The following is a 26,387-nucleotide window of genomic DNA, read 5'->3' as shown; positions in this document are numbered from 1 at the left end:
ACGTAATGCAGTATTGCAGATACTATGCTATATAAAAGTGCAGTTTTAGGTAAATCCAAACACTTCCAAGTATTGCAGATAGTATTGATAGTATTCTAACAATACTATCATCTATTTTCATAAATGATAGTATTGTTGAATGGATCGTACCGAACAAGAGGGGGGGTGAATGGCGCTACGACAAGTTTTAGCCTTTTTCAATTTTTAGTGCAACGGAAGGTAAAGGTGATAGCTTTAGCGCGGTGTTCCTACAATGATCCTAGGACAAGTGCAAGAAGCAAAGGAATCAACAAGATAGTAAGAGTAAGGAGCGAGACAACCGGAGGGCGCGGAGACGAGGCGAGGTTTGTTTCCCGCGGTTCCTTCCACAATAGGAAGTACGTCTGCGTTGAGGAGGTGCTAGTCTCACACAAGAGACTAGACGGCCACACCACGAAGGAAGGTCTCACCTTCTTCCTCGAGAGAGCTCCACGAAGGTGCTCCCCCTTCTCCACTAAGGCACCGGTCGAGGCGGTGATTCCTTCACAAGATTGGGGCGAGCTCCACAACAAGGAGGCTCCCAACACCCTATGGAGCTAGTACATCACAAAGCTAGCCTCCATAGCTGCACTTTCTCCAAGATTCCACAATAGGAACTCTACCACCAAGATCCACTAAGGACTACCACGAATTGGTTGGATTTCTCTCGGTAGAACGATAGATCGGGGTCTCCTCCACCACTCCTCAAAGTATGAGCAAGATTGGTTGGATGGTTGGGGAAATCCCCTCAGTTTGAGCTCAGCAACAATGGAGGAGAGAGAGAAGAGCTAAAAACGAGCTGGGGAAGAAGGGGCCTTTATATAGGTCCCTCCAAATCCAACCGTTATGTGCTGTTTTGGCCTAAGCGGTACTACCGCTTTTGGGAAGCGGTACTACCGCTCTGAGTTCGAATCCCCACAGTACTTGTCCACGTGGACACAGAGCGGTACTACCGCTCGCGGTACCGCTCGAGGTACCGCAGTAGGGTCCAGACCTTACTGGACTCAAAGCGGTACCGGAGCGGTACCGAGGCGGTACTACCGTAACGAGTTACGGTACTTGAGCGGTACCGTGGGCGGTACTACCGCCAGCAAGCGGTACTACCGCTCATGGTACCGCAAAGGTACCGCGGCCTGTACTGTGAGGCAATATCGTGTGCAATCCTCAGAGCGGTACCTCAGAGCGGTACCAGTAGGGGTAGCGGTACTACCGCTCCTGGTACCGGTAGTACCGCTATGGCTAAAACAGCTTTTTCCTCTTTTCCTCTCCTACCATGTTACCTCGCGACACACACACAAAACCAGAAAGCCTAAGAACTACGCTTCAGTCTTATGATCATAATGTGTCTGGCGAGGGCACCGTACACCTTGCAAACCTATCAAGGACAATCTTTGTGCACGGTTAGAATTATTCGAGTGTTGTTATCAAACACACAAAACAAGGAATATAGATCTTTCTCTTACAATTGTTAGACTATTTTTCTGCCAAACACACCCTGGATCTTCGGAGTGTGCTACAAATAAGGATGAAAAATGTAAACAACATGGTCATTTAATCTGTGATCATGAGTTCACTTGCCAGTTGCATGTTTAATATGGTACCTGATTAACTCCACAAGAAATTATCTTTGCTAACATTTTTCAAGTGATTTAAATCATGTTTCATAGGTCTATCATGTACTGAAGCCAGCGCTTATTGAAGTGTTGAAACCCAGCACTACTTATGAAAATTATTCCTTTGAGAGTCACATCAGTCTTCCTTCTAAGCATAACATCATCGGTGACATATGAGTATCCACTTACCTGTTAATTCTACACCATCCACTACCACTGATAAGTAAACCTGAAGTACAATATATATGGTTTCAGAATTTTGGTGACATCATTGCAACTGATGCACAACATATTAGCAAAATATTGGTACAGCCTGAACTGCAACTGCCCTGAACCCACACCTAGGACCATCAAAACAAATAACCTTTCATGTGGGTCAAGATTTGTTTCTGTCACTTCTGGAAATATAAATGGTATTGACATAGGCATCCCCAATGGGCCTACCGAAGATGGTACCCGGGGTTTATTGAAGGCCCAAGACCCGAAGGATAAGAAGAATCGGAGGCCCAAGTTGCTAGTTAAGGAAAGCTAGAGTTGTATTAGGAGAGAACACTTGTAATATTGCGGGATGAGTTGGAAACCCTCCCGGACTCTGTAACTTGTGTATCACGAATCCCTCGGCTCCACCTCCTATATAAGGGGGAGCCGAGGGACAAAGAAAGCATCGATTCATTGTCTCACAAACCCTAGTTTTCATATCGTCGAGTACTTTTCGGCTGAAACCTTCGAGATCTACTTGCCCTCTACTTCTAGCTAAAACCCTAGTCTACAACCCGTAGGCATTGACAAGTTAATCCCTTGTCAATTGGCGCCGTCTGTGGGAATTAGAGGCATCAAGGATCTGATCTCGATGGCACGTTCAAGATCGTCGACTTCATCAACAGCAAGCAACGCGATGGATCGAGGTAAACAGATCGAAACTGGTCCTGTCGATTTTGTTCCTCACCCGCCCTCCCGTTTGGATGCATATGCGTATCTGGAGGAGCCCATGGAGATGATGTTCGGAAGGTTCCACTTTCGCGTCGAGAAAGAGGGAGCGTATCGCCTCGAAATTCCGATCTCATCGGGATTATTGGCGGTCGATTCCGATCTTTCGAACCCAACATCGTCAATCGAGTCAGGTGAAGAGGAGACTTCATCGCCATGCTTCATCAGCACCAGGGCAAGCGAAAAGCTCGCCAAGATCTTCAGCGACATGTCCTTTGAGTCATCTGCGGACTCAGATATAAGCGATGACTCGAATAGCTTCGACAGCTTCAACTTCATCGACAGATCCACTACCATTGGAAAGGTCTTCACCAATCTCTATGATGGTGTCACCAAACCCAACATGGTTCAGTATCCAAAATATCATCAGATCTATGCAATCGGAGATCCGAGTTGCCCACAAGAGGAGACATCAGAGAATTTCGACGAGGCGGGAAATCCATATGTCGATCCTGCAGATCTCACGAGAGGTCTAGGAACAAAATATATTGGACCAGGAACATGAGAGATGGTGCGTTTTCCGCAGGAAGTATGGGATCGAGTCGCAAGAGCTATTAATGGTATAGAGCCAATGACTGTAACGGCGACACCCGAGGAATTACAAGCATATCAATATAGGCTTGCACGAACCAGGCGGGAGCTCGAGAAACAAAAAATCGAGTTGGATAGAAGGCAGGAAGCAGCTTCTGCATCAAGCAGGCGAAGGGCATAATTAAGTCGACATTCATGAACTTCGGGAGATAGCCACAGAGAAGCTCGGAACAGGGCAAGATCTAGGCTGCAAAACATACCTGAAGCTGATAGAGAGAACTTGGTTCAAAACCTCGATATGTCCTTTATGTCGATAGACACGAGAGGGAACATTATCCCTAAAACACCGGAAGCTGGGTATATGGCGACGCAAGCCTTTATCCTCGCATCCAGGCCACCTCCCGGAGATCCAAGAGAGGCATTGTACAATATGGCCATGGCAGGTGTTGGGGCCATGGGAACGGCGTTTGCAGCAACACCTCCCGAAGGAACAGCAAGGCAAAATAGTCCACGACCTGCGGTAGCAGCACCAGTTCCCGAGAGAACAAGTGGAGCAAGAGATACAGCAGCGCAAGCAAGGGTGGACAGAGCATGACAAAATAGAAGGGAACATAGACACTCAACAGAGATAGAGGACGAGGATATGTGCGGGCTGCCGTGCTTTACAAGGAGGGTCCGAAAAACTCGAGTTCCTTCGGGATTCAAATTGCCCGATAACTTCAAAAAATTCGACGGCCTGCAAGATCCAGAGGATTGGCTAGTCGATTATCTCGAGATGGTGAAGCTGACAGGAGGAACCAGAGCAACAGCCATGCAGAGCATCCAGGTACATCTGAGTGGAGCTGCGCGATCTTGGATAAAGAAGCTTCCTCCAGGTTCTATCGACAGCTGGGATAGCTTCGAGGATGTGTTCGTCAAGAATTTCCGGTCCACTTGCAAAAAAGCTGCATCACTAGAGGAGCTGAGAGCGTGTCGACAAAAGTCAGATGAATCAATGAGAAAGTACATCCAAAGGTGGAATATCATTAAAAACTCGGCAGAGAATATATCTGACGAGAGAGCGACAGATGCGTTTGTCGCAGGAATCTGGCGTGGAGATTTTGTCGAGGACTTGGGGAGAACCAACCCAAAGACAGTATCCGCGTTGATGGAGATAGCAAACAGATGGGCAGATGGAGAAGATGTTGTTCACAATAAATGGCATAGGTCACCAGAGGAGGACCGCGGTCGAAATTATCAAAATAGGCGACGATTTCCTCGGCAGTACTCGAGCTATGATGCTCCTGGACAAATTTCGGCTGGCTTTCGAGCAAGCGCTGGAGGAAACAATAGAGATGACTATCAAAGGAGCAATGAGCAGCGAGGCGACAATAGAGATGACTCCCGAAACAACAGGCAAAATAATGGGCCAAGGTTCCAGAGACCTTTTGTGTCCCCCGAGGAGATGATGAACGGGCCGTGTCAGATGCATTTCTATCTCGACAACAATGGAAAGAGACAGTCAGGACACCTGCAAAAGGATTGTCGAAATTTTCAGGCAATGCTAAGGTGGGCAGGGCACGCCAATGCCCAGGCGACAAGTAGAAACCCTCAAGGGCCCAGGAGCGAGATCCACTTGCCACCTCCTCCCGCAATTACAGACGAAAATCGACACCAGCTCAGAATAGCGGCAGCACTAGCGCCACCTCCATACGTTGATCCTAACTCCAACGGAGCGGTGTCGATGATTCAGAAGGGTAGGCCGTCCAATAGAGCTCAGAAAGTAATCTCGTGACAGGTGTTCATGGCAGAGAAGATGCCTCCACCACCGGTTGAGTACCTCAATTGGTCAGGGCAAGACATTGGCTTCACAATAGCAGATCTCCCGCAGCAAGTTCCTCGACCAAGGCAGTCAGCACTTATCTTACCAGCAGTAATCATGGGATTCGACGTATCGCGAGTATTCATAGATGGAGGCAGCAGTTTAAACCTTATGTATGCAGATACACGAAGGAAGATGAACATATCTCTAGCAAATCTGAAGCCAACCGATACACGCTTCCATGGAATCACGCCAGAGAAGCCAAGTTATCCGTTGGGAAAGATTAATCTCGATGTTCAGTTTGGGACCCGAGAATACTACAGGATAGAGAGGCTGGAGTTTGAAGTCGTGGATTTCCCGTCGCAGTATCACACTTTGTTGGGACGCCCAGCATATGCCAGGTTTATGGCGGTACCGCATTACACATACTTGTTATGGAGGATGCCTGGACCTAAGGGACCAATCACAGTTAAGGGAAGCTTCGCGTTAGCCGATAAATGTGACAAGGTCTTTCATCGACTGTCAGAAACCTTCGGGATGCAAGCAGAGTACATGGCGTCTAGGATGAAGACTGATTATGATGTGCTGCTAGATGTAGGAAGGCCTAACAAAGAATCAACCTTTAATAATGCGAAAAATTCTAAGGAGGTGCAGATTCACCCAACAGATCCAAAGAAGATGACGTCCATCGCGACAGACATGGACCTCGCATAGGAAAGCGCGCTCATCGAGTTCCTCCGTGAGCACTGGAAAATCTTCGCATGGTGTCCAGCTGACATGCCAGGAGTACCCAGGGAACTTGCCGAGCACCACCTAAACTTGGATCCATTAGCGAGACCAATAAAACAACCTTTGCGGCGTTTTTTGGAGCCAAACTGCAAAGCTATGCTGTCAGAGATTGATCGACTGAGAGAAGATGGTTTCATCAAGGAGCTACATACAGAGGCCACGTGGGTCGCAAACCCAGTATTGGTCCCGAAGAAAAACACTAAAGTCCTTCGCATGTGTGTCGACTTTACGTGTCTCAACAAACATTGTCCAAAGGATCACTTTCCCCTCCCGAGGATCGATCAAATTATTGACTCCATGGCAGGATGTGAACGTCTTTCCTTCCTGGATGCATACTCTGGTTATAACCAGATCAGACTAAAAGAAGAGGACGAGGTCAAAACAGCGTTCATTACACCTTACGATGTGTTTTGCTATAGAACAATGCCTTTTGGTCTGAAAAACGCGGGAGCAACATATCAGAGGATGATGCAGAAGTGCCTAGCAACACAGATTGGGAAAAACGTACAAGTGTATATTGATGATGTCGTCATAACGTCAAAAAAGGGAGCAACGCTAATCGAGGATTTGAAGGAAACTTTCGACAACCTCGACAAGTTTTGTCTCAAGCTAAACCCAACAAAGTGTTCTTTCGGCGTCCCTGCAGGAGAACTTCTCGGGTTCCTAGTCTCAGCAAGGGGGATTGAAGCTAATCCCGAAAAAATCCAAGCTATCGTAACAATGAGGAAGCCAACAAAGTTAAAAGAAATACAATAGTTAACTGGGCGAGTCGCAGCTTTAAGCAGATTCGTCGCCAGGCTGGGAGAAAAGGCGTTACCGTTTTACGCCTTAATCAAGCAAGGAGAGAAGTTCCAGTGGAATGAACAGGCAGACAGAGCCTTCGAGGACCTCAAACGCACAATTTCGACACCACCAATCTTGGTGGCGCCGAAAGAAAAGGAACCCCTCCTGTTATATATTGCAGCCACACCTCAGGTGGTGAGTACAGCGCTAGTTGTCGAAAGAGAGGAAGAAGGAAAACTCCATGGAGTGCAGAGGCCGGTATATTTCATCAGTGAAGTTTTATCGCCTTCAAAACAGCGGTACCCGCAATACCAGAAGCTAGCATATGGATTGTTCACAACCGCAAGGAAATTGCGGCACTATTTTTCGGCACACCCGATGATAGTGTTCAATGAAGCACCTCTATCAAATATACTAAACAATCCAGAAGCTACAGGTCGTGTCTCCCTTTGGGGAATAGAACTCTCTCCTCGGGACATCACGTATGAAAAAAGAAAGGCAATAAAGTCACAAATTCTACCAGATTTCATCGCAGAGTGGATGGAGCTGCAAAACACAGGACCCCCGGATTTATCGAGAACTTGGACTATGAACTTTGACGGGTCCAAGCGGGTACAAGGAGCTGGTGCAGGCGTGATACTTATATCACCTGAAGGCGACAAACTGAAGTATGTCCTAAGGATGACGTTCCCAAACGCATCTAACAATGAAGCAGAATATGAAGCTCTTATACACGGGATGAAGATGGCGAAAGCTTGTGGTGCAACTCGATTAAAAATCTTTGGCGACTCACAATTGGTGGGTCAGCAAGTCATGAACCAATGTGATGCAGTCAATGATAGCATGGTAGCATACAAGGAAGTGTACAATGAGCTCAAGAAGTTATTTGATGGATGCGAAGTAAATCACATCAGCAGGCTGAGCAATGATGAAGCCGATGTTCTTGCAAACATCGGGTCGCAGTGCCTGCAATTCCACCAGGTGTGTTTTGAGAAGAGATAACCGAGAGATCCACACAGCCGAAGAAGGCGCAGAAGAAGCAGAAGGAAGAGAAAACATCGACGACTCCCAAGGAAGCACCAAAAGAAGAGGAGGACCACGAGCTAGTGATGATGGTACATGTCCCATGGATGCAAGCGTACATATCATACATCTTAAGGAAAGAAATATCTGATGACCCAGTTGAAGCAAGGCGAGTTATTCGACGATCCAAAGCCTTTACAGTGGTCAAAGGGGAGTTGTACAAGCGCAGTATTTCGGGTGTGTTACAAAGGTGCGTCACACCCGAAGAAGGAATGATAATCTTGAAGGATGTACACGAGGGAATATGTGGTCATCACGCGAGCAGTCGAGCTATCGCGGCCAAGGTTTTTCGGGCTGGATTTTACTGGTTGACAGCAATCGAGGACGCGAAGGAGATAGTACGAACTTGTGACGCGTGCCAGAGATTTGCTGCAAAACCTCACTCTCCGGTTGCAGAACTGATGCCAATACCGTTGTCTTGGCCCTTTGCTCAATGGGGCCTCGATATGGTGGGAAAGTTACACAAAGCCTCGCCAGGAGGATACGAGTATATGCTCGTCGCTGTCGACAAATTCACCAAGTGGATAGAAGCGAAGCCGATAAATTCACCAGATGCATCGTCAGCAATAAAGTTCGTGAAAAGCATTGTTTTTCGGTTTGGAGTACCTCATAGCATTGTCACGGACAATGGCAGTAACTTCACATCCAAGGAATTCAAGGCATACTGTGCAGAAGCAGGCATCAAATTGCACTTCGCGTCAGTTGGGCACCCGCAAACCAACGGTCAAGTCGAGAAAGCCAATGGTATCATCTGAAACGGCATCAAGAAGCGTTTGTTGGGACCGCTGGAAAAAGCTCGACATACTTGGCCAGAAGAGTTGCCAAGTGTATTGTGGAGTATTCGAACAACGCCAAATACAGCGACACAGGAAACTCCATTTTTTCTGGTCCATGGAGCTGAGGCAGTATTACCAATAGAAATAGAGCATGACTCCCCAAGAGTCACAGAGTATGATGAAGAAACTTCCAGAAGAGCACTAGAGGACGATGTCGATGCACTTGACGAAGCTCGAGATGAAGTACTATCACGGGTCACCAAGTACCAGCAAGAGTTGAAAAACTACCACAGTCGACGATTGCGGCCAAGGTCTTTTCAGGTCGGAGATTTAGTTCTACGGCTCAATCAACAGAGTACTGAAAAACTCGAGTCGCCATGGCTTGGCCCTTACATCGTCACAGAAGTAATCGAAGGAGGAGCGTACAGGATCAAGGACAAGAAGATAGGGGTTCCCGAGAAAAACCCCTGGAACGTGGCGCAACTCAGGCGATTCTACGCTTAGAGTCAAAATATAGTCCTCCTTTGTAAAAATACAATGTACTGAAACGCCCGCGAGTTTTCAGACGCACTCTTTTCCTTTTCGGGGCACCGAGTGGGGCTGGAAAGGTTTTTAATGAGGCGGGCTCGCGGTGCTGCAATATATTAAAAGATATTGGTGATATACATCTTTTTTTGTCGACAGGCTCGGGGGCTCATAACCCACGACAGCAAAATATATATACTCTCGCAAAATAGTAAATTCATCGAGACGCAAAAAATAGTTTGAGCTCCAGCTAAAGGCTCGGGGGCTTCGCAATATAGGTTACACTTCACAATATAGACAACTTCATTATCATAAAGAATTCGACAAAAAATACAGACATGATTTCTCGCAATATAGTACAACTAAGTTAATGCCTAATATACTATCTATGGATAGACCTTTGTTATTTGCAGCAGTTGTCGTATGTTCAGCATAGCTCCCTTTGACAAAGAATTCATAGTCCATCCGAAGAAGTTCGTCCATCATTTCTTCAGCTACAGGAGTTATAATATCATTGATTTTGTCGATGTTCCTTTTTCGTTTCGACTGCTTGGCCAGGCACTTGGAGACAATCGTCGTCAGGTCTAATTTTCGGTAACAGATCTGTATCATAATCATGGCGAATCTTGCTCCAGCAGACAATTGAGCTCGCACAAAGTTATGGATACGAGGAGCATCCCGAAATTTTTCCATCAGACCAAGAAGAGTGTCGGGTGTCTCGTTCCGAGGAAACATTGTCTTGTAAACCAGGGACAAGGTTCTGGTGCAGAAATCAAGGAACTCGCGAACTTGACAGGCGCGGTCTTGAAACCTGACAATCTGTCGGGTACGTTCTGGAGTGGCCCAGAAAAGAGAACCATGGTCAAGAGAAAGGTTAACGAGGAGATTTGTCCTTGCGTCTACCCTTTCGTCTTCAGCAGCAGCGTCGAGAAAGGAACCTATTTGGCGGCAGCACAAGAATTTCAAAAAAGAAACAGCGGGAAAACAGAAGAAGTTTTGGTTTGCAAAAGCATACCTGACATATCCACACTGGCTTCATTCATCAAATCAAGCATAAAATTTTCTCGAGTGGTCGCTTTTGCAGCTTCAGAAACGGCGGCTTCCTTGGCAGCTATGGCTTCTTGAGCTTGTTGCAGCGCAATTTTCTGTTTTTCAGATGCCTTTCGAGATTGCTCCATCATCACAAGTGTTTGCTTCTTCGCATACTGAAGCTGCTGACGAAGTTCTTCCAAGTCTTGCGCTAAACCCTTACTCGAGGAATCTTCACCAAGCTCATTATTAATAGGCGCTTTCTTCGAGCGAGAGGAAGTGGGAAAAACATCGGAAGGAGCAGGAGTTGGAGTATAGTTATCGAATGTCAACTGAAACAAAAGGTTCAACATCAATCATCAAGCAAAATAGAATTCCATTGATTTTCAGAATATTTACAAGACATTACAATGGAGGTTGCCCTAACAAACTAGTGGGGTAAGTGTCGCCAAAGCTACTTTGGCGACAGCATCAAAAGAAAAAAGAAAAAATAAGAAAGAAAGGGTGGTCTACTTGACCTCCGGCTTGGATGCGCTTGGAGCAGGAGTTGGTTTAACACCAAGGAAGGCAAGGATCGGCTTTGAGGGAGGCTTGGCAGCTCTAATTAGAGATTGCCACTTCTTCGTCTCCATCTCCCCTATGTCGCCAACCTTGGTCCAGTCGACGTTTTGCTGGCTATCAGCAATCAGAGCGATAGTGCCTTCAACACCAATCTTCAGGCCTTCTTGGCGAAGTTTAAGCCCAAGATCTTCCGGCACGTTGAAGCTCTTGGCGAGAGCAGTAAAAGTGTTGGGCTCCTCTTTCTTCGGGAAGAAATATGGGAAAAGCCTCGACAGACCTGCTTCAGCGTCAGCAATGCCTTCGCGCGCCTCATCCCCATGAATTTCAAGAAGAGAAAGCGCGTCGATAAGCTCATCGCCTTCAGGATCCTCCACTTCGTATTCTTGATGAGTTCTCCCTGAAAACACGCAAAGGAAAGCTCGTCCATAAGAATGCTCGAGATATGAAGTAACCCGAAGAAATGCACAAGGATTCCAGCACTTACTAACAAAATGTCGACTCTGCGACTGAAGGCAACTGAGAATTCCTTTTTCTCGAGCAGCTTGCTCGGTCACTTTGTCGCTTAAAGCAGTTTCTACGTCGTGAAGTCTCTTCCGAAGATCTTCGACACCAGCGGCATCTGCCTTGGCCTTCTTAGCATCTGCTTCAGCCTTCTGACGAGCTTTTTCACTTTGCTCCAGTTTTTGAGCAAGTGCATTAGCACGCTTGTTCGCTTCCGCAAGATTTTCTGCCAAAATAGTCAAAACCAGTCAAAATCACGACAAGAAAGGAGTAAGAAATCATTTGCCAGAAGAAAGCAGTAAAATATTACCTTCAGCTTTGATAGCATGGTCACGGTACCCGACGAATTGGGTACCGAAGCGGATGAATTCCTTAATCAAAGGCTGACGAAGAAAGATAGAGAAAGAAAGCGTCAATATAGTAAGAAGCTCGATGATACGTCTCCGACGTATCGATAATTTCTTATGTTCCATGCCACATTATTGATGTTATCTACATGTTTTATGCACACTTTATGTCATATTCGTGCATTTTCTGGAACTAACCTATTAACAAGATGCCGAAGTGCCGATTCTTTGTTTCTGCTGTTTTTGGTTTCAGAAATCCTAGTAAGGAAATATTCTCGGAATTGGACGAAATCAAAGCCCAGGGGCCTATTTTTCCACGAAGCTTCCAGAAGTCCGAAGGAGAGACGAAGAGGGGCGACGAGGGGGCCACACCCTAGGGCGGCGCGGCCCCCCCTTGGCCTCGCGGCCCTGTGGTGTGGGGCCCCCGTGCCGCCTCTTGACCTGCCCTTCCGCCTACAAATAGCCTCCGTGACGAAACCCCCAGTACCGAGAGCCACGATACGGAAAACCTTCCAGAGATGCCGCCGCCGCCGATCCCATCTCGGGGGATCCAGGAGATCACCTCCGGCACCCTGCCGGAGAGGGGAATCATCTCCCGGAGGACTCTACGCCGCCATGGTCGCCTCCGGTGTGATGTGTGAGTAGTCTACCCCTGGACTATGGGTCCATAGCAGTAGCTAGATGGTTGTCTTCTCCCCATTGTGCTATCATTGTCGGATCTTGTGAGCTGCCTAACATGATCAAGATCATCTATCTGTAATTCTATATGTTGCGTTTGTTGGGATCCGATGAATAGAGGATACTTGTTATGTTGATTATCAAAGTTATGCTTATGTGCTGTTTATGATCTTGCATGCTCTCCGTTACTAGTAGATGCTCTGGCCAAGTAGATGCTTGTAACTCCAAGAGGGAGTACTAATGCTCGATAGTGGGTTCATGCCTGCATTGACACAGGACGGTGTGAGAAAGTTCTAAGGTTGTGTTGTGCTGTTGCCACTAGGGATAAAACATTGATGCTATGTCTAAGGATGTAGTTGTTGATTACATTACGCACCATACTTAATGCAATTGTCTGTTGCTTTGCAACTTAATACTGGAGGGGGTTCGAATGATAACCTGAAGGTGGACTTTTTAGGCATAGATGCAGTTGGATGGCGGTCTATGTACTTTGTCGTAATGCCCAATTAAATCTCACTATACTCATCATGATATGTATGTGCATGGTCATGCTCTCTTTATTTGTCAATTGCCCAACTGTAATTTGTTCACCCAACATGCTGCTTGTCTTATGGGAGAGACACCTCTAGTGAACTGTGGACCCCGGTCCAATTCTCTTTACTGAAATACAATCCCATCGCAATACTTGTTCTACTGTTTTTTGCAAACAATCATCTTCCACACAATACGGTTAATCCTTTGTTACAGCAAGCCGGTGAGATTGACAACCTCACTGTTTCGTTGGGGCAAAGTACTTTGGTTGTGTTGTGCAGGTTCCACGTTGGCGCCGGAATCCCTGGTGTTGCGCCGCACTACATCCCGCCGCCATCAACCTTCAACGTGCTTCTTGGCTCCTCCTGGTTCGATAAACCTTGGTTTCTTTCTGAGGGAAAACTTGCTGCTGTGCGCATCATACCTTCCTCTTGGGGTTGCCCAACGAACGTGTGAAATACACACCATCAAGCACATTTTCTGGTGCCGTTGCCGGGGAGATCAAGACACGCTGCAAGGGGAGTCTCCACTTCTCAATCTCTTTACTTTGTTTTTGTCTTGCTTAGTTTTATTTACTACTTTGTTTGCTGCACTAAATCAAAATACAAAAAATTAGTTGCTAGTTTTACTTTATTTGCTATCTTGTTTGCTATATCAAAAACACAAAAAAATTAGTTTACTTGCATTTACTTTATCTAGTTTGCTTTATTTACTGTTGCTAAAATGGCCAACGCTGAAAATACTAAGTTGTGTGACTTCACAACCACAAATAATAATGATTTCTTATGCACACCTATTGCTCCACCTGCTACTACAGCAGAATTCTTTGAAATTAAACCTGCTTTACTGAATCTTGTTATGCGAGAGCAATTTTCTGGTGTTAGTTCTGATGATGCTGCTGCTCATCTTAATAATTTTGTTGAATTATGTGAAATGCAAAAATATAAAGATGTAGATGGTGATATTATTAAACTAAAATTGTTCCCTTTCTCATTAAGAGGAAGAGCTAAAGATTGGTTGCTATCTCTGCCTAAGAATAGTATTGATTCATGGACTAAATGCAAGGATGCTTTTATTGGTAGATATTATCCCCCTGCTAAAATTATATCTTTGAGGAGTAGCATAATGAATTTTAAACAATTAGATACTGAACATGTTGCTCAAGCTTGGGAAAGAATGAAATCTCTGGTTAAAAATTGCCCAACCCATGGACTGACTACTTGGATGATCATCCAAACCTTCTATGCAGGACTAAATTTTTCTTCGCGGAATTTATTGGATTCAGCTGCTGGAGGTACCTTTATGTCCATCACTCTTGGTGAAGCAACAAAGCTTCTTGATAATATGATGATCAACTACTCTGAATGGCACACGGAAAGAGCTCCACAAGGTAAGAAGGTAAATTCTGTCGAAGAAACCTCTTCCTTGAGTGATAAGATTGATGCTATTATGTCTATGCTTGTGAATGGTAGGCCTAATCTTAATTCTAACAATGTTCCGTTAGCGTCATTAGTTGCTCAAAAAGAATATGTTGATGTGAATTTCATTAAAAATAACAATCACAATGATATTAGGCCATACCCTGCTAATGGTAATTCTTATGGTAGATATGCTTCATCTAATGAAGAAAAGATGCTAGAAATTGAAAGATCCACTAAGAGCTTTATGCAATCACAATATGAGCAAAATAAATTGTTTACTAAAACTATGAATGAGCAATCTACCTTGTTGAAGAATATAGGGAATCAACTTGAAAAATTGAATAGGGAGATCTCGGGGTTACAAACTAAACTTGCTAATGCTGAAACACGAATCTCATACATGTCTGCATCACAATCTTCTTTAATTAATAAAATGGCTGCTAAACCTGAGGATTTAGATGATAAAATTACTACTACAGCAAATGCCATTCAAGTTAGAATTAATGAGAATATAAGATTAATGGCTGAACTGCGTGCTAGGTGGGATAGAGAAGAAAATGAAAAACTAGCTAAAGAGAAGAATATAACTAAAGTTTGGACTATTACCACCACTAGTAATGCTAATGCTACACATGTTGCTGCACCCCCTACTAATACTAATAAAAGAATTGGTGTTAGCAATGTTTCCACTTCTAATGCAAAGCGCGAAAAACTGCCTGAAACTGCTAAAACTGCTGAAACTGCTTGTGATAAAGCTGCTGAAATTTTTTCCAACATTGGGGATGATGATCCCATTGCTTTAGATTATAATGGTTTGAATTTTGATGATTGCCACATCTCTGAAGTTATAAAGTTCTTGCAAAAACTTGCTAAAAGTCCTAATGCTAGTGCTATAAATTTGGCTTTCACGCATCATATTACAAATACTCTCATAAAAGCTAGAGAAGAGAAATTAGAGCGCGAAGCCTCTATTCCTAAAAAGCTAGAGGATGGTTGGGAGCCCATCATTAAGATGAAGGTTAAAGATTTTGATTGTAATGCTTTATGTGATCTTGGTGCAAGTATTTCTGTTATGCCTAAGAAAATTTATAATATGCTTGACTTGCCACCGCTGAAAAATTGTTATTTGGATGTTAATCTTGCTGATCATTCTACAAAGAAACCTTTGGGTAAAGTTGATAATGTTCGCATTACCGTTAACAATAACCTTGGTCCCGTTGATTTTGTTGTCTTGGATATTGAATGCAATGCATCTTGTCCCATTATATTGGGAAGACCTTTTCTTCGAACTGTTGGTGCTATCATTGATATGAAGGAAGGTAATATAAAATATCAATTTCCTCTCAAGAAAGGTATGGAACACTTCCCTAGAAATAGAATGAAGGTACCTTTTGATTCTATTATGAGAACAAATTATGATGTTGACACTTCGTCTCTTGATAATACTTGATACACACTTCCTGCGCCTAGCTGAAAGGCGTTAAAGAAAAGCGCTTATGGGAGACAACCCATGTTTTTACCTACAGTACTTTGTTTTTATTTTGTGTCTTGGAAGTTGTTTAATACTGTAGCAACCTCTCCTTATCTTAGTTTTGTGTTTTGTTGTGCCAAGTTAAGCCGTTGATAGAAAAGTAAGTACTAGATTTGGATTACTGCACAGTTCCAGATTTCTTTGCTGTCACGAATCTGGGTCCACCTCCCTGTAGGTAGCTCAGAAAATTAAGCCAATTTACGTGCATGATCCTCAGATATGTACGCAACTTTCATTCAATTTGAGAATTTTCATCTGAGCAAGTCTGGTGCCATTTTAAAATTCGTCAATACGAACTGTTCTGTTTTGACAGATTCTGCCTTTTATTTCGCATTGCCTCTTTTGCTATGTTGGATGAATTTCTTTGATCCACTAATGTCCAGTAGCATTATGCAATGTACAGAAGTGTTAAGAATGATTGTGTCACCTCTGAATATGTCAATTTATATTGTGCACTAACCCTCTAATGAGTTGTTTCGAGTTTGGTGTGGAGGAAGTTTTCAAGGATCAAGAGAGGAGTATGATGCAACATGATCAAGGAGAGTGAAAGCTCTAAGCTTGGGGATGCCCCGGTGGTTCACCCCTGCATATATCAAGAAGACTCAAGCTTCTAAGCTTGGGGATGCCCAAGGCATCCCCTTCTTCATCGACAACATTATCAGGTTCCTCCCCTGAAACTATATTTTTATTCCATCACATCTTATGTGCTTTTTCTTGGAGCGTCGGTTTGTTTTTGTTTTTTGTTTTGTTTGAATAAAATGGATCCTAGCATTTACTTTATGGGAGAGAGACACGCTCCGCTGTAGCATATGGACAAGTATGTCCTTAGTTTCTACTCATAGTATTCATGGCGAAGTTTCTTCTTCGTTAAATTGTTATATGGTTGGAATTGGAAAATGATACATGTAGTAATTGCTATTAATGTCTTGGGTAATGTGATACTTGGCAATTGTTGTGCTCATGTTTAAGCTCTTGCATCATATGCTTTGCACCCATTAATGAAGAAATACATAGAGCATGCTAAAATTTGGTTTGCATATTTGGTTTCTCTAAGGTCTAGATAATTTCTAGTATTGAGTTTGAACAACAAGGAAGACGGTGTAGAGTCTTATAATGTTTTCAATATGTCTTTTATGTGAGTTTTGCTGCACCGGTTCATCCTTGTGTTTGTTTCAAATAAGCCATGCTAGCCTAAACCTTGTATCGAGAGGGAATACTTCTCATACATCCAAAATACTTGAGCCAACCACTATGCCATTTGTGTCCACCATACCTACCTATACTACATGGTATTTTCCGCCATTCCAAAGTAAATTGCTTGAGTGCTACCTTTAAAATTCCATCATTCACCTTTGCAATATATAGCTCATGGGACAAATAGCTTAAAAACTATTGTGGTATTGAATATGTAATTATGCACTTTATCTCTTATTAAGTTGCTTGTTGTGCGATAACCATGTTCACTGGGGACGCCATCAACTATTCATTGTTGAATTTCATGTGAGTTGCTATGCATGTCCGTCTTGTCTGAAGTAAGAGAGATCTACCACCATATGGTTAAGCATGCATATGTTAGAGAAGAACATTGGGCCGCTAACTAAAGCCATGATCCATGGTGGAAGTTTCAGTTTTGGACAACAATCCTCAAATCTCAAATGAGAAATTTATTAATTGTTGTTATATGCTTATGCATAAAAGAGGAGTCCATTATCTGTTGTCTATGTTGTCCCGGTATGGATGTCTAAGTTGAAGAATAATCAATAGCGAGAAATCCAATGCGAGCTTTCTCCTTAGACCTTTGTACAGGCGGCATAGAGGTACCCCTTTGTGACACTTGGTAAAAACAATGCATTGTGATGATCCGGTAGTCCAAGCTAATTAGGACAAGGTGCGGGCACTATTAGTACACTATGCATGAGGCTTGCAACTTATAAGATATAATTTACATGATGCATATGCTTTATTACTACCGTTGACAAAATTGTTTCATGTTTTCAAAATCAAAGCTCTAGCACAAATATAGCAATCGATGCTTTTCCTCTATGGAGGACCATTCTTTTACTTTCAATGTTGAGTCAGTTCACCTATTTCTCTCCACCTCAAGAAGCAAACACTTGTGTGAACTGTGCATTGATTCCTACATATTTGCTTATTGCACTTATTATATTACTCTATGTTGACAATATCCATGAGATATACATGTTACAAGTTGAAAGCAATCGCTGAAACTTAATCTTCTTTTGTGTTGCTTCAATGCCTTTACTTTGAATTATTGCTTTATGAGTTAACTCTTATGCAAGACTAATTGATGCTTGTCTTGAAGTGCTATTCATGAAAAGTCTTTGCTTTATGGTTCACTTGTTTACTCATGTCATATACATTGTTTTGATCGCTGCATTCACTACATATGCTTTACAAATAGTATGATCAAGATTATGATGGCATGTCACTCCAGAAATTATCTGTGTTATCGTTTTACCTGCTCGGGACGAGCAGAACTAAGCTTGGGGATGCTGATACGTCTCCGACGTATCGATAATTTCTTATGTTCCATGCCACATTATTGATGTTATCTACATGTTTTATGCACACTTTATGTCATATTCGTGCATTTTCTGGAACTAACCTATTAACAAGATGCCGAAGTGCCAGTTGCTGTTTTCTGCTATTTTTGGTTTCAGAAATCCTAGTAAGGAAATATTCTCGGAATTGGACGAAATCAAAGCCCAGGGGCCTATTTTTCCACGAAGCTTCCAGAAGTCCGAAGGAGAGACGAAGAGGGGCGGCGAGGGGGCCACACCCTAGGGCGGCGCGGCCCCCCCCCCTTGGCCGCGCGGCCCTGTGGTGTGGGGCCCCCGTGCCGCCTCTTGACCTGCCCTTCCGCCTACAAATAGCCTCCGTGACGAAACCCCCGATGCCGAGAGCCACGATACGGAAAACCTTCCCGGAGACGCCGCCGCCGCCGATCCCATCTCGGGGGATCCAGGAGATCGCCTCCGGCACCTGCCGGAGAGGGGAATCATCTCCCGGAGGACTCTACGCCGCCATGGTCGCCTCCGGTGTGATGTGTGAGTAGTCTACCCCTGGACTATGGGTCCATAGCAGTAGCTAGATGGTTGTCTTCTCCCCATTGTGCTATCATTGTCGGATCTTGTGAGCTGCCTAACATGATCAAGATCATCTATCTGTAATTCTATATGTTGCGTTTGTTGGGATCCGATGAATAGAGAATACTTGTTATGTTGATTATCAAAGTTATGCTTATGTGTTGTTTATGATCTTGCATGCTCTCCGTTACTAGTAGATGCTCTGGCCAAGTAGATGCTTGTAACTCCAAGAGGGAGTACTTATGCTCGATAGTGGGTTCATGCTCGCATTGACACACAGGACGATGAGAAAGTTCTAAGGTTGTGTTGTGCTGTTGCCACTAGGGATAAAACATTGATGCTATGTCTAAGGATGTAGTTGTTGATTACATTACGCACCATACTTAATGCAATTGTCTGTTGCTTTGCAACTTAATAATGGAGGGGGTTCGGATGTTAACCTTGAAGGTGGACTTTTTAGGCATAGATGCAGTTGGATGGCGGTCTATGTACTTTGTCGTAATGCCCAATTAAATCTCACTATACTCATCATGATATGTATGTGCATGGTCATGCTCTCTTTATTTGTCAATTGCCCAACTGTAATTTGTTCACCCAACATGCTGCTTGTCTTATGGGAGAGACACCTCTAGTGAACTGTGGACCCCGGTCCAATTCTCTTTACTGAAATACAATCTACTGCAATACTTGTTCTACTGTTTTCTGCAAACAATCATCTTCCACACAATACGGTTAATCCTTTGTTACAGCAAGCCGGTGAGATTGACAACCTCACTGTTTCGTTGGGGCAAAGTACTTTGGTTGTGTTGTGCAGGTTCCACGTTGGCGCCGGAATCCCTGGTGTTGCGCCGCACTACATCCCGCCGCCATCAACCTTCAACGTGCTTCTTGGCTCCTCCTGGTTCGATAAACCTTGGTTTCTTTCTGAGGGAAAACTTGCTGCTGTGCGCATCATACCTTCCTCTTGGGGTTGCCCAACGAACGTGTGAAATACACGCCATCACTCGACAGCACAAAGCAAAAAAGAAGCAAACAACAAAAAGTCGATAGTATCGGAAAGTATTTTGCAAGAAAAAGGAGAAGGAACTTACATCATCCAGAAGAGGAGCCATGGAGCCGCCCAGTTGTAAGGCAGGCTCCGTGATTGATTCAACCCTTGCCCTTTTTGGCGAAGGGACACGGGGGCTTGCAGGAGGAGTTGGCTGCTCGGTGTTTTGCTGAGGAGGCGAAGATTCTTCTCCATCAGCTTGCGCTTCAGAAACAACTAAAGTACGCGACGTACTCGTTCGAGCAGTCGCGTCAATAGGTTGCGCTTCTTGCTCGTCACCACTGTAGTCAAAAGGCGACAATATAAGAAGCAAGATAGACAAAAATTTTGAGAGCAAAACAACAAGAAGCCATAGAGAACTTACGAGCTAACGAGGGCATCATCGTATGGATTGAAAGCCGCCTTCCTATCTGAAGGACCAGCTTCTTCGGCTTTGGAGGTGCCAGAATCTTCGACTTCATCCCTTTTCCTCTTGTTCCTTGGAGAAACAGCGGGAGGAAGGGAGTGTGTCGAGGCAGTAGCCTCAGACTCAGCCTCTTTTTCAGAAGAAGCCGCGGATTTGTGAGAACCCGCGACTTCACTTTCAGGGCGCGAGGTACCTTGGTTGTCATCATCGACAATGGTACGATCTTCAACTTCTCCACCCTCAGGAAGAGAAGGAAGAGAAGCAAGAACGGGGTGGTTCTGAGAAAAAGAAAGAGTGTCGATAAAAAAAAGTTATGAAAAAAGCTAGCAAGATAGTAGTTGACAAATAAGAAAACTCGAGGAGACAATATAGCAACTAAGAGGAAAAATTACCTCGGTAAGGGGATTGGCGCCACTATATGGCGTAATGCGGCAAGAAGATGGAATGGGATCCTTCTTGTTGAGCGATGAGATTTTTCGGATAAGCTTTTCAAAATCCTTCAAAGGAAGATCTTTTGAGAGCCTGTCGACATCTTTTTCACCAGTATACTTCCAGAGGGGATTTTTGCGAGCCTGGAGAGGCTGCACTCTAATCCTAAGGAAATACGCGGTGATCTCAATACCCGACAGTTCCTTGCCGCGGGTATTCTGTAGCTCGTGGATGCGAGTCATCAGCGCTTCTGTCGCCAACTTCTCAGCTTCGGTAGCTTCAGCATCCCAGGAACGGCGCCGAAGGATTTTGGCTTCTCCGTAAAAAGGGGCGATGTTGTCCTCCACTGGATTGGAGCTTTCTTCATGGACATACAGCCATTTCTTCCGCCAACCTTGGACGGAGTCGGGGAATTTGACGTCGAAATATTCGACGTCAGAACGAACACAGATAACAACGCCGCCAATGTTGTAGGCGACGTTGTGGGAGCCATTACGGCGGAAGCAGAAGGTACGCTTCCACAGAGCCCAATTAGGTTGGACCCCGAGGAAGCACTCACACAATGTGATAAAAATCGACACGTGGAGGATAGAATTGGGCGTCAACTGATGCAGTTGAAGCCCATAGACAAACAGAAGACCCCGAAGAAACTCGTGGATTGGGGGAGAAAGACCTCGGATGAGGTGGTCAATGAAACTGACCCGATACTCGATTGGAGGCGTTGGATAGCTCTCCTCCTTGGGGAAGCGGAGCGAGTTCTCCTTCTTGCTGAACCCCAGCTTCTTCAGCAAGTTGATGTCTTGGGCAGAGATCTTAGATCTTTCCCACTCAGCGCTCCCCAGATCCGCCGTCGCCATCTTCGATTCCGGAGTGCTATGCCTAGTCAACCGGATGCGAGGAGGCATCAATGAGTGTGGCGGCGAAAGGTGTGAGTGTAGTTGAGCGCTTGAAGCAACGGGAGTAATAGAGGATTTTGCAGAGAAGCAGAGGTGCGGCGCGAGCGAAAGGGCTAAAGGAGGAAGACGATGCCTTTATATAGAGGTGCGGTGAATCGACGCGCCATTGGATGAGGAGATTGCGGGACAGATGGTGTACACGTGGACAAGGGGTAAAAAGTAATTTCATCCAGACGAGAAAGAACAGGAGCTATAGTACGTGCGCCAGAAAAAGCGGAGGACGTGTGTCCCCCACTTGCACGATGTGTCAACATGACGGGTAACTTGGGCCCGCAAGACAGAGAGAGCAGTTCTCGCGTTTTCCCGGTACATCGGTCGTGGCTAGCGTCAGCAGTGATGTCACCTTGGCAAGAGAAAAATTCGGCTAAGCAGCCTCATAAGAACGACGACAGCAGAAGATTGTGGATTATTTTGAGAGCCTTTGATCAAATACAAGTTTTTGATCAAATGCTCGGGGGCTACTTTCGAAAAATGAAAACTCGAGAAAGACAAAATAGAAATGGCGGGAGCCTATGATCAAATACAAGTATTTGCTCATAGCCTCGGGGGCTACTCCCATCGGGAGCGCTGTTCGCGCACCCGAGAGATTTGAAAATTACGAGAGAGAAGAAAAATATAGCGACATAAGGCGTGGAGCCTACACCCAAGCACAAGTCCTTGGTTGTAGCCTCGGGGGCTACTCCCATCGGGAACGCTGTTCGCGTGCCCGATGAAATTATAAAAAAAAAGAGAAAGAAAGAAGAAGAAAAAGTGAGCATATTTCGAGTTATATAAATAACTCAACATATACTCCCATCGGGAGAACAATATAAGTCATCCGTTGACTCGATAAAATGTGCTATTCCAACAGCCGAATAAGCACTCGACAATATATTCTCAGAACGCCAAACTTGCGAACAATTTCTGAATGCCGCAAAACTTTGCGAAGGTAAGACCCCAGATCCGTTCTGTGTGGCGTGGCGCCGTCTCTGACGTCGGTTTGCTACTTTTTTCTGTATCAACAGATACGAAGAAAAATCCTAACGGACGCGTTAGGTACCCGATAAATATGACTGGGACTCGACAGAATGGTAAGACCTTAAGCGGCACCTGTCGAAGTTTACACCAGTATCCCGAGATCATGTCCAGGGACGTAATCTTGAAGTAGGTTTTTGCGGATTGCCACTAGAGCAGTTAACTAGTACCTGATCCGTCAGATGAACTAGCCCCAACTACCAGTATCTCTGTACAATATATAAATTCATATGCAAAGATATGTGGTAAAGATCAGAGTTATCGAATAAATATAAAGGTGGAGATTTGCCCTGACTCTGCGATTCAAGCAAAATCTCGGGGGCTACTAACATAGGCATCCCCAATGGGCCTGCCGAAGATGGTACCCGGGGTTTATTGAAGGCCCACGACCCGAAGGATAAGAAGAATCGGAGGCCCAAGTTGCTAGTTAAGGAAAGTTAGAGTTGTATTAGGAGAGAACACTTGTAATATTGCGGGATGAGTTGAAAACCCTCTCGGACTCTGTAACTTGTGTATCACGAATCCCTCGGCTCCACCTCCTATATAAGGGGAGCCGAGGGACAAAGAAAGCATCGATTCATTGTCTCACAAACCCTAGTTTCATATCGTCGAGTACTTTTCGGCTGAAACCTTCGAGATCTACTTGCCCTCTACTTCTAGCTAAAACCCTAGTCTACAACCCGTAGGCATTGATAAGTTAATCCCTTGTCAGCTATGCCTGTTTTTTTCACAATTTAGGTGATTTGATCTAAATGTTAGGCAAGGTCATGTTACATATAAACTAACACCAAGAATTAATTTCTCCATTGTATAAATTAAAGGTGCACAATGATTAACTTCTTGTAAATAGTTTGTCAAACAGCATTTTGTCAAAGAACATGCGGATGACTGAATGAAAAATCAAGAAAAGAGAAAGGACTCACAGCCCAGATCGAGGTCACGGAGAGATCCCAATCATAGATGAAGCCTGCAATATGGCACATAGCAGAGATAATACTTCTAGTAATATAAATCCCAGTATTAGTACTTCATCTTTTCTGTATTGTAAATCTCATCCTTCACAAACTCCATCAAGAAAGTTGGTTGTACAACTGAACGCAAGTGTGGGAAAAGGGGAAACTGTAGAAACTGAAATCACCAAATCAGAAATATAGAAAATCTAAGGAGACCAAACACGGTGAACTGAAAGCTCCCTCCAATAACATTCACGGACCATTAGCAAGCATGACAGGAGAAGAGTCACCATCTTTCTAGTTTTGAGACCAAGAAAATGAGATAAACTTGTCATGCCTATCGGTCTATCAGACATGTGGAGTGGGCACTAACAAAAAAGTATGTGTCATAGGGAGACACACAACACTCAGGTTGGTTGATGATTCTGTCAGCTTTCCGGCGCATCGCCTCACCGGCCACTGGGCATCCCATCATCCTTGTAATAATGCCTAGTATAGGGCTCGATGCAAGCAAGCAAGAGGAAGGCTGGGAGGAGTCCACCGTTGTTCCGGACAATGCCAGTTGTCCATACTTTTTCTTCAATCTGATATTATTGCATCTGCAAATCCGCTGGCCTCCAGAATTGGTATACCTACAAAGGAAAGTTAAATTGCATCATGGTAGAATGATGGCACACTATTAGCATCATGGTAGAATCATGGAAATGCGCGCCGTGGGCGGTATCCTGGAGCTCTTTGGGCAGGCATCTGGGCTGCGCACCAAATTCGCTAAATGCTCAGTATCTCCGATCGCTTGTTCCGATGGTGAGGCTGCGGGCGCTGTTGGGCTCGTGGAGTGCCAGCTAGCGCCGTTTCCGGTGAGATACCTTGGTATCCCTCTGTCTGTCAGCAGGTTGACGGCTGCCGCATTCCAGCCCCTGGTAGACCGCCTAGCTGACAAACTACCCACCTGGCGGGCATCGATGATGCCCAGGGCGGCACGCTTGGCGCTAATCCGCTCGGTCCTCGCAGCGATCCCCCTGCACCAGCTGATGGTGCTGGGACTCCACCAAAAAACTTTGAAGCATGTGAACAAGATCCTGCGAGGTTTTGTTTGGGTTGGCAGGGCGGAGGCTAATGGTGGACACTGTCACGTCAACTGGATGCGGGTGTGTAGGCCGCTGCGACTGGGGGGACTGGGGATCCCAGACCTTGCGCGCACCGCCATCAGCCTCAGGGTGAGATGGATCTGGAGGATGCACACTGACCCCCTGCGACCTTGGCGCGGGTTGGACATGCACTTCTCGAAGACGGAGCTGGATGTCTTCGCGGCCTCCACCTACATGGTGGTTGGCAATGGGGAATCCGCCCTCTTCTGGGAAGATAGGTGGCTGGACGGCAAGTCCATCAAGGAGATGGCGCCGGAGGTTTACGCTTTGGTGCCGAAACGCCGGCGGAAGGCGCGCACGGTTCGAGAGGCATTGGTTGAGCGCACCTGGATTGCCGATATAGTAGGTGCACCGAGCGCCCTGGCTCTATGGCAATATGTGCAACTATGGGGCCGGCTCAGGGACACCCAACTATCGATGGATCCAGACAGACTAGTTTGGCGTTGGACGACGGATGACCAGTATTCAGCCGGATCCTGTTATGACACCTCTTCCAGGGGCGATCACCTCAGGCTCCTGTAAGCTTAACTGCCTGGGCGCCGCCTAGGGTGAAATTCTTCGTGTGGTTGGCCTGCCTCGATAGATGCTGGACGGGTGAGAGACTGGCACGGCGCGGTCTCCCGCACGCGCCTAGATGCCCGCTTTGCGACCAAGCTACCGAGACCATGAGCCATCTGCTCACAGGATGTTCCTTCTCCAGGACGATTTGGTTTGAGGTTCTGTCGTGGATCCGATCCACCTCAGGCCCTCCCATGGCTGAGGGGGACTTTGCGGAGTGGTGGTCGCTGGTGGTGCGAACCGCCCCCCGCCAGCTGCGCAAGGGCACTTCGTCGGTTATCATGCTTACGGCATGGTGGATCTGGAAACATCGGAATGCGGCGGTCTTCGACAACGCACGGCCTTCGGTGACTTCCTTGTTCAACGACATCGTGGCCGAGGCGCGGCAATGGGCGGACGCGGGAGCCCGGGGTGTACGCCTGCTACTCACCTAGTCTAGGCTTTTTCCTTTTCTTGGGTCGAGTTGTACGGCGGGTTGTGTCCGACCTCGGACTTGTACATAAACTCTTCTTTATCTATCAATGCATCGAAACGCAAGGCTTTGCGTTTTCGCGAAAAGGAGTGGTTTTGAACACTGGAAGGACTGACTCACAGCAGCAGCAGCATCTTCATCTCGGAAACGTCCCTCATGTCTCATCTGTTCTACAGGCTGAAGCATTTAAAGTCTAACTGGCTATCACAATTGCAGAGCTGCTATGCTCTCATCAGCCCATGTTTCACAACAAGATGCTTTCTGTAGCAGCGGCAGGCAACTACCCCGTCGATGCCCCTGGACACTGGCAGATTGCACCTCAACTTGGAGCCATTTTTAGTACTCCCTGCTTTCAACCCTTCGAGGACCCTTCATATCAACAGGCGGACTAATTTTAAGACGCACTATCAGGCCAAGTTAGCACTCAGCCTGCTCAACAAGGATGTAATTTTGAGGTGTTTATGCAATTCCCAGCAGCCTGGAACATGTCCAGTGCATGCAGCTCTCTCTGAATCGGTTGTTCAGCCGTTCAAACTTGTCTCTGTAAAATGATGTTAAATTAATAAAACATCCCCAGTTTGAAAAAAAAAAACACTGGAAGCAAGCTGTAGGAACGGATTGCGGGAAATGGAATGCTGCTGGAGAAAACAAGACTCTGAAAAACTGTTCATGTTGAGAAATAGTTGACCCGAAAACACCATATAGTCTGCATTAAGGTAATTTCCGTGTTGTCCAAGGTTCATTTACAGAGGTTACACGTGAAATATAATAGATATATTAAGCAAGCGCAA

At 45.4% G+C, this 26,387-nt stretch overlaps 2 protein-coding genes across 2 annotated transcripts in view; one reads left to right on the top strand and one right to left on the bottom strand.

Moving 5' to 3' along the window:
* Positions 1-26,387, bottom strand: part of LOC127300840 (uncharacterized) — a 132,514-nt gene that overhangs the window by 100,990 nt on the left and 5,137 nt on the right. The window lies entirely within an intron of this gene.
* LOC139833732 (uncharacterized) lies at positions 25,232-25,558 on the top strand. The gene has a single exon (XM_071824079.1). The coding sequence runs from the start codon at positions 25,232-25,234 to the stop codon at positions 25,556-25,558; it is 327 nt and encodes a 108-aa protein (XP_071680180.1).

This window comes from Lolium perenne, chromosome 7 (genome assembly GCF_019359855.2).
Source record: "Lolium perenne isolate Kyuss_39 chromosome 7, Kyuss_2.0, whole genome shotgun sequence".
Taxonomy (NCBI): Eukaryota; Viridiplantae; Streptophyta; class Magnoliopsida; order Poales; family Poaceae; genus Lolium; species Lolium perenne.
Note: the sequence above shows the minus strand (reverse complement) of the source record. Positions and strands in the feature narration are given on the sequence as shown.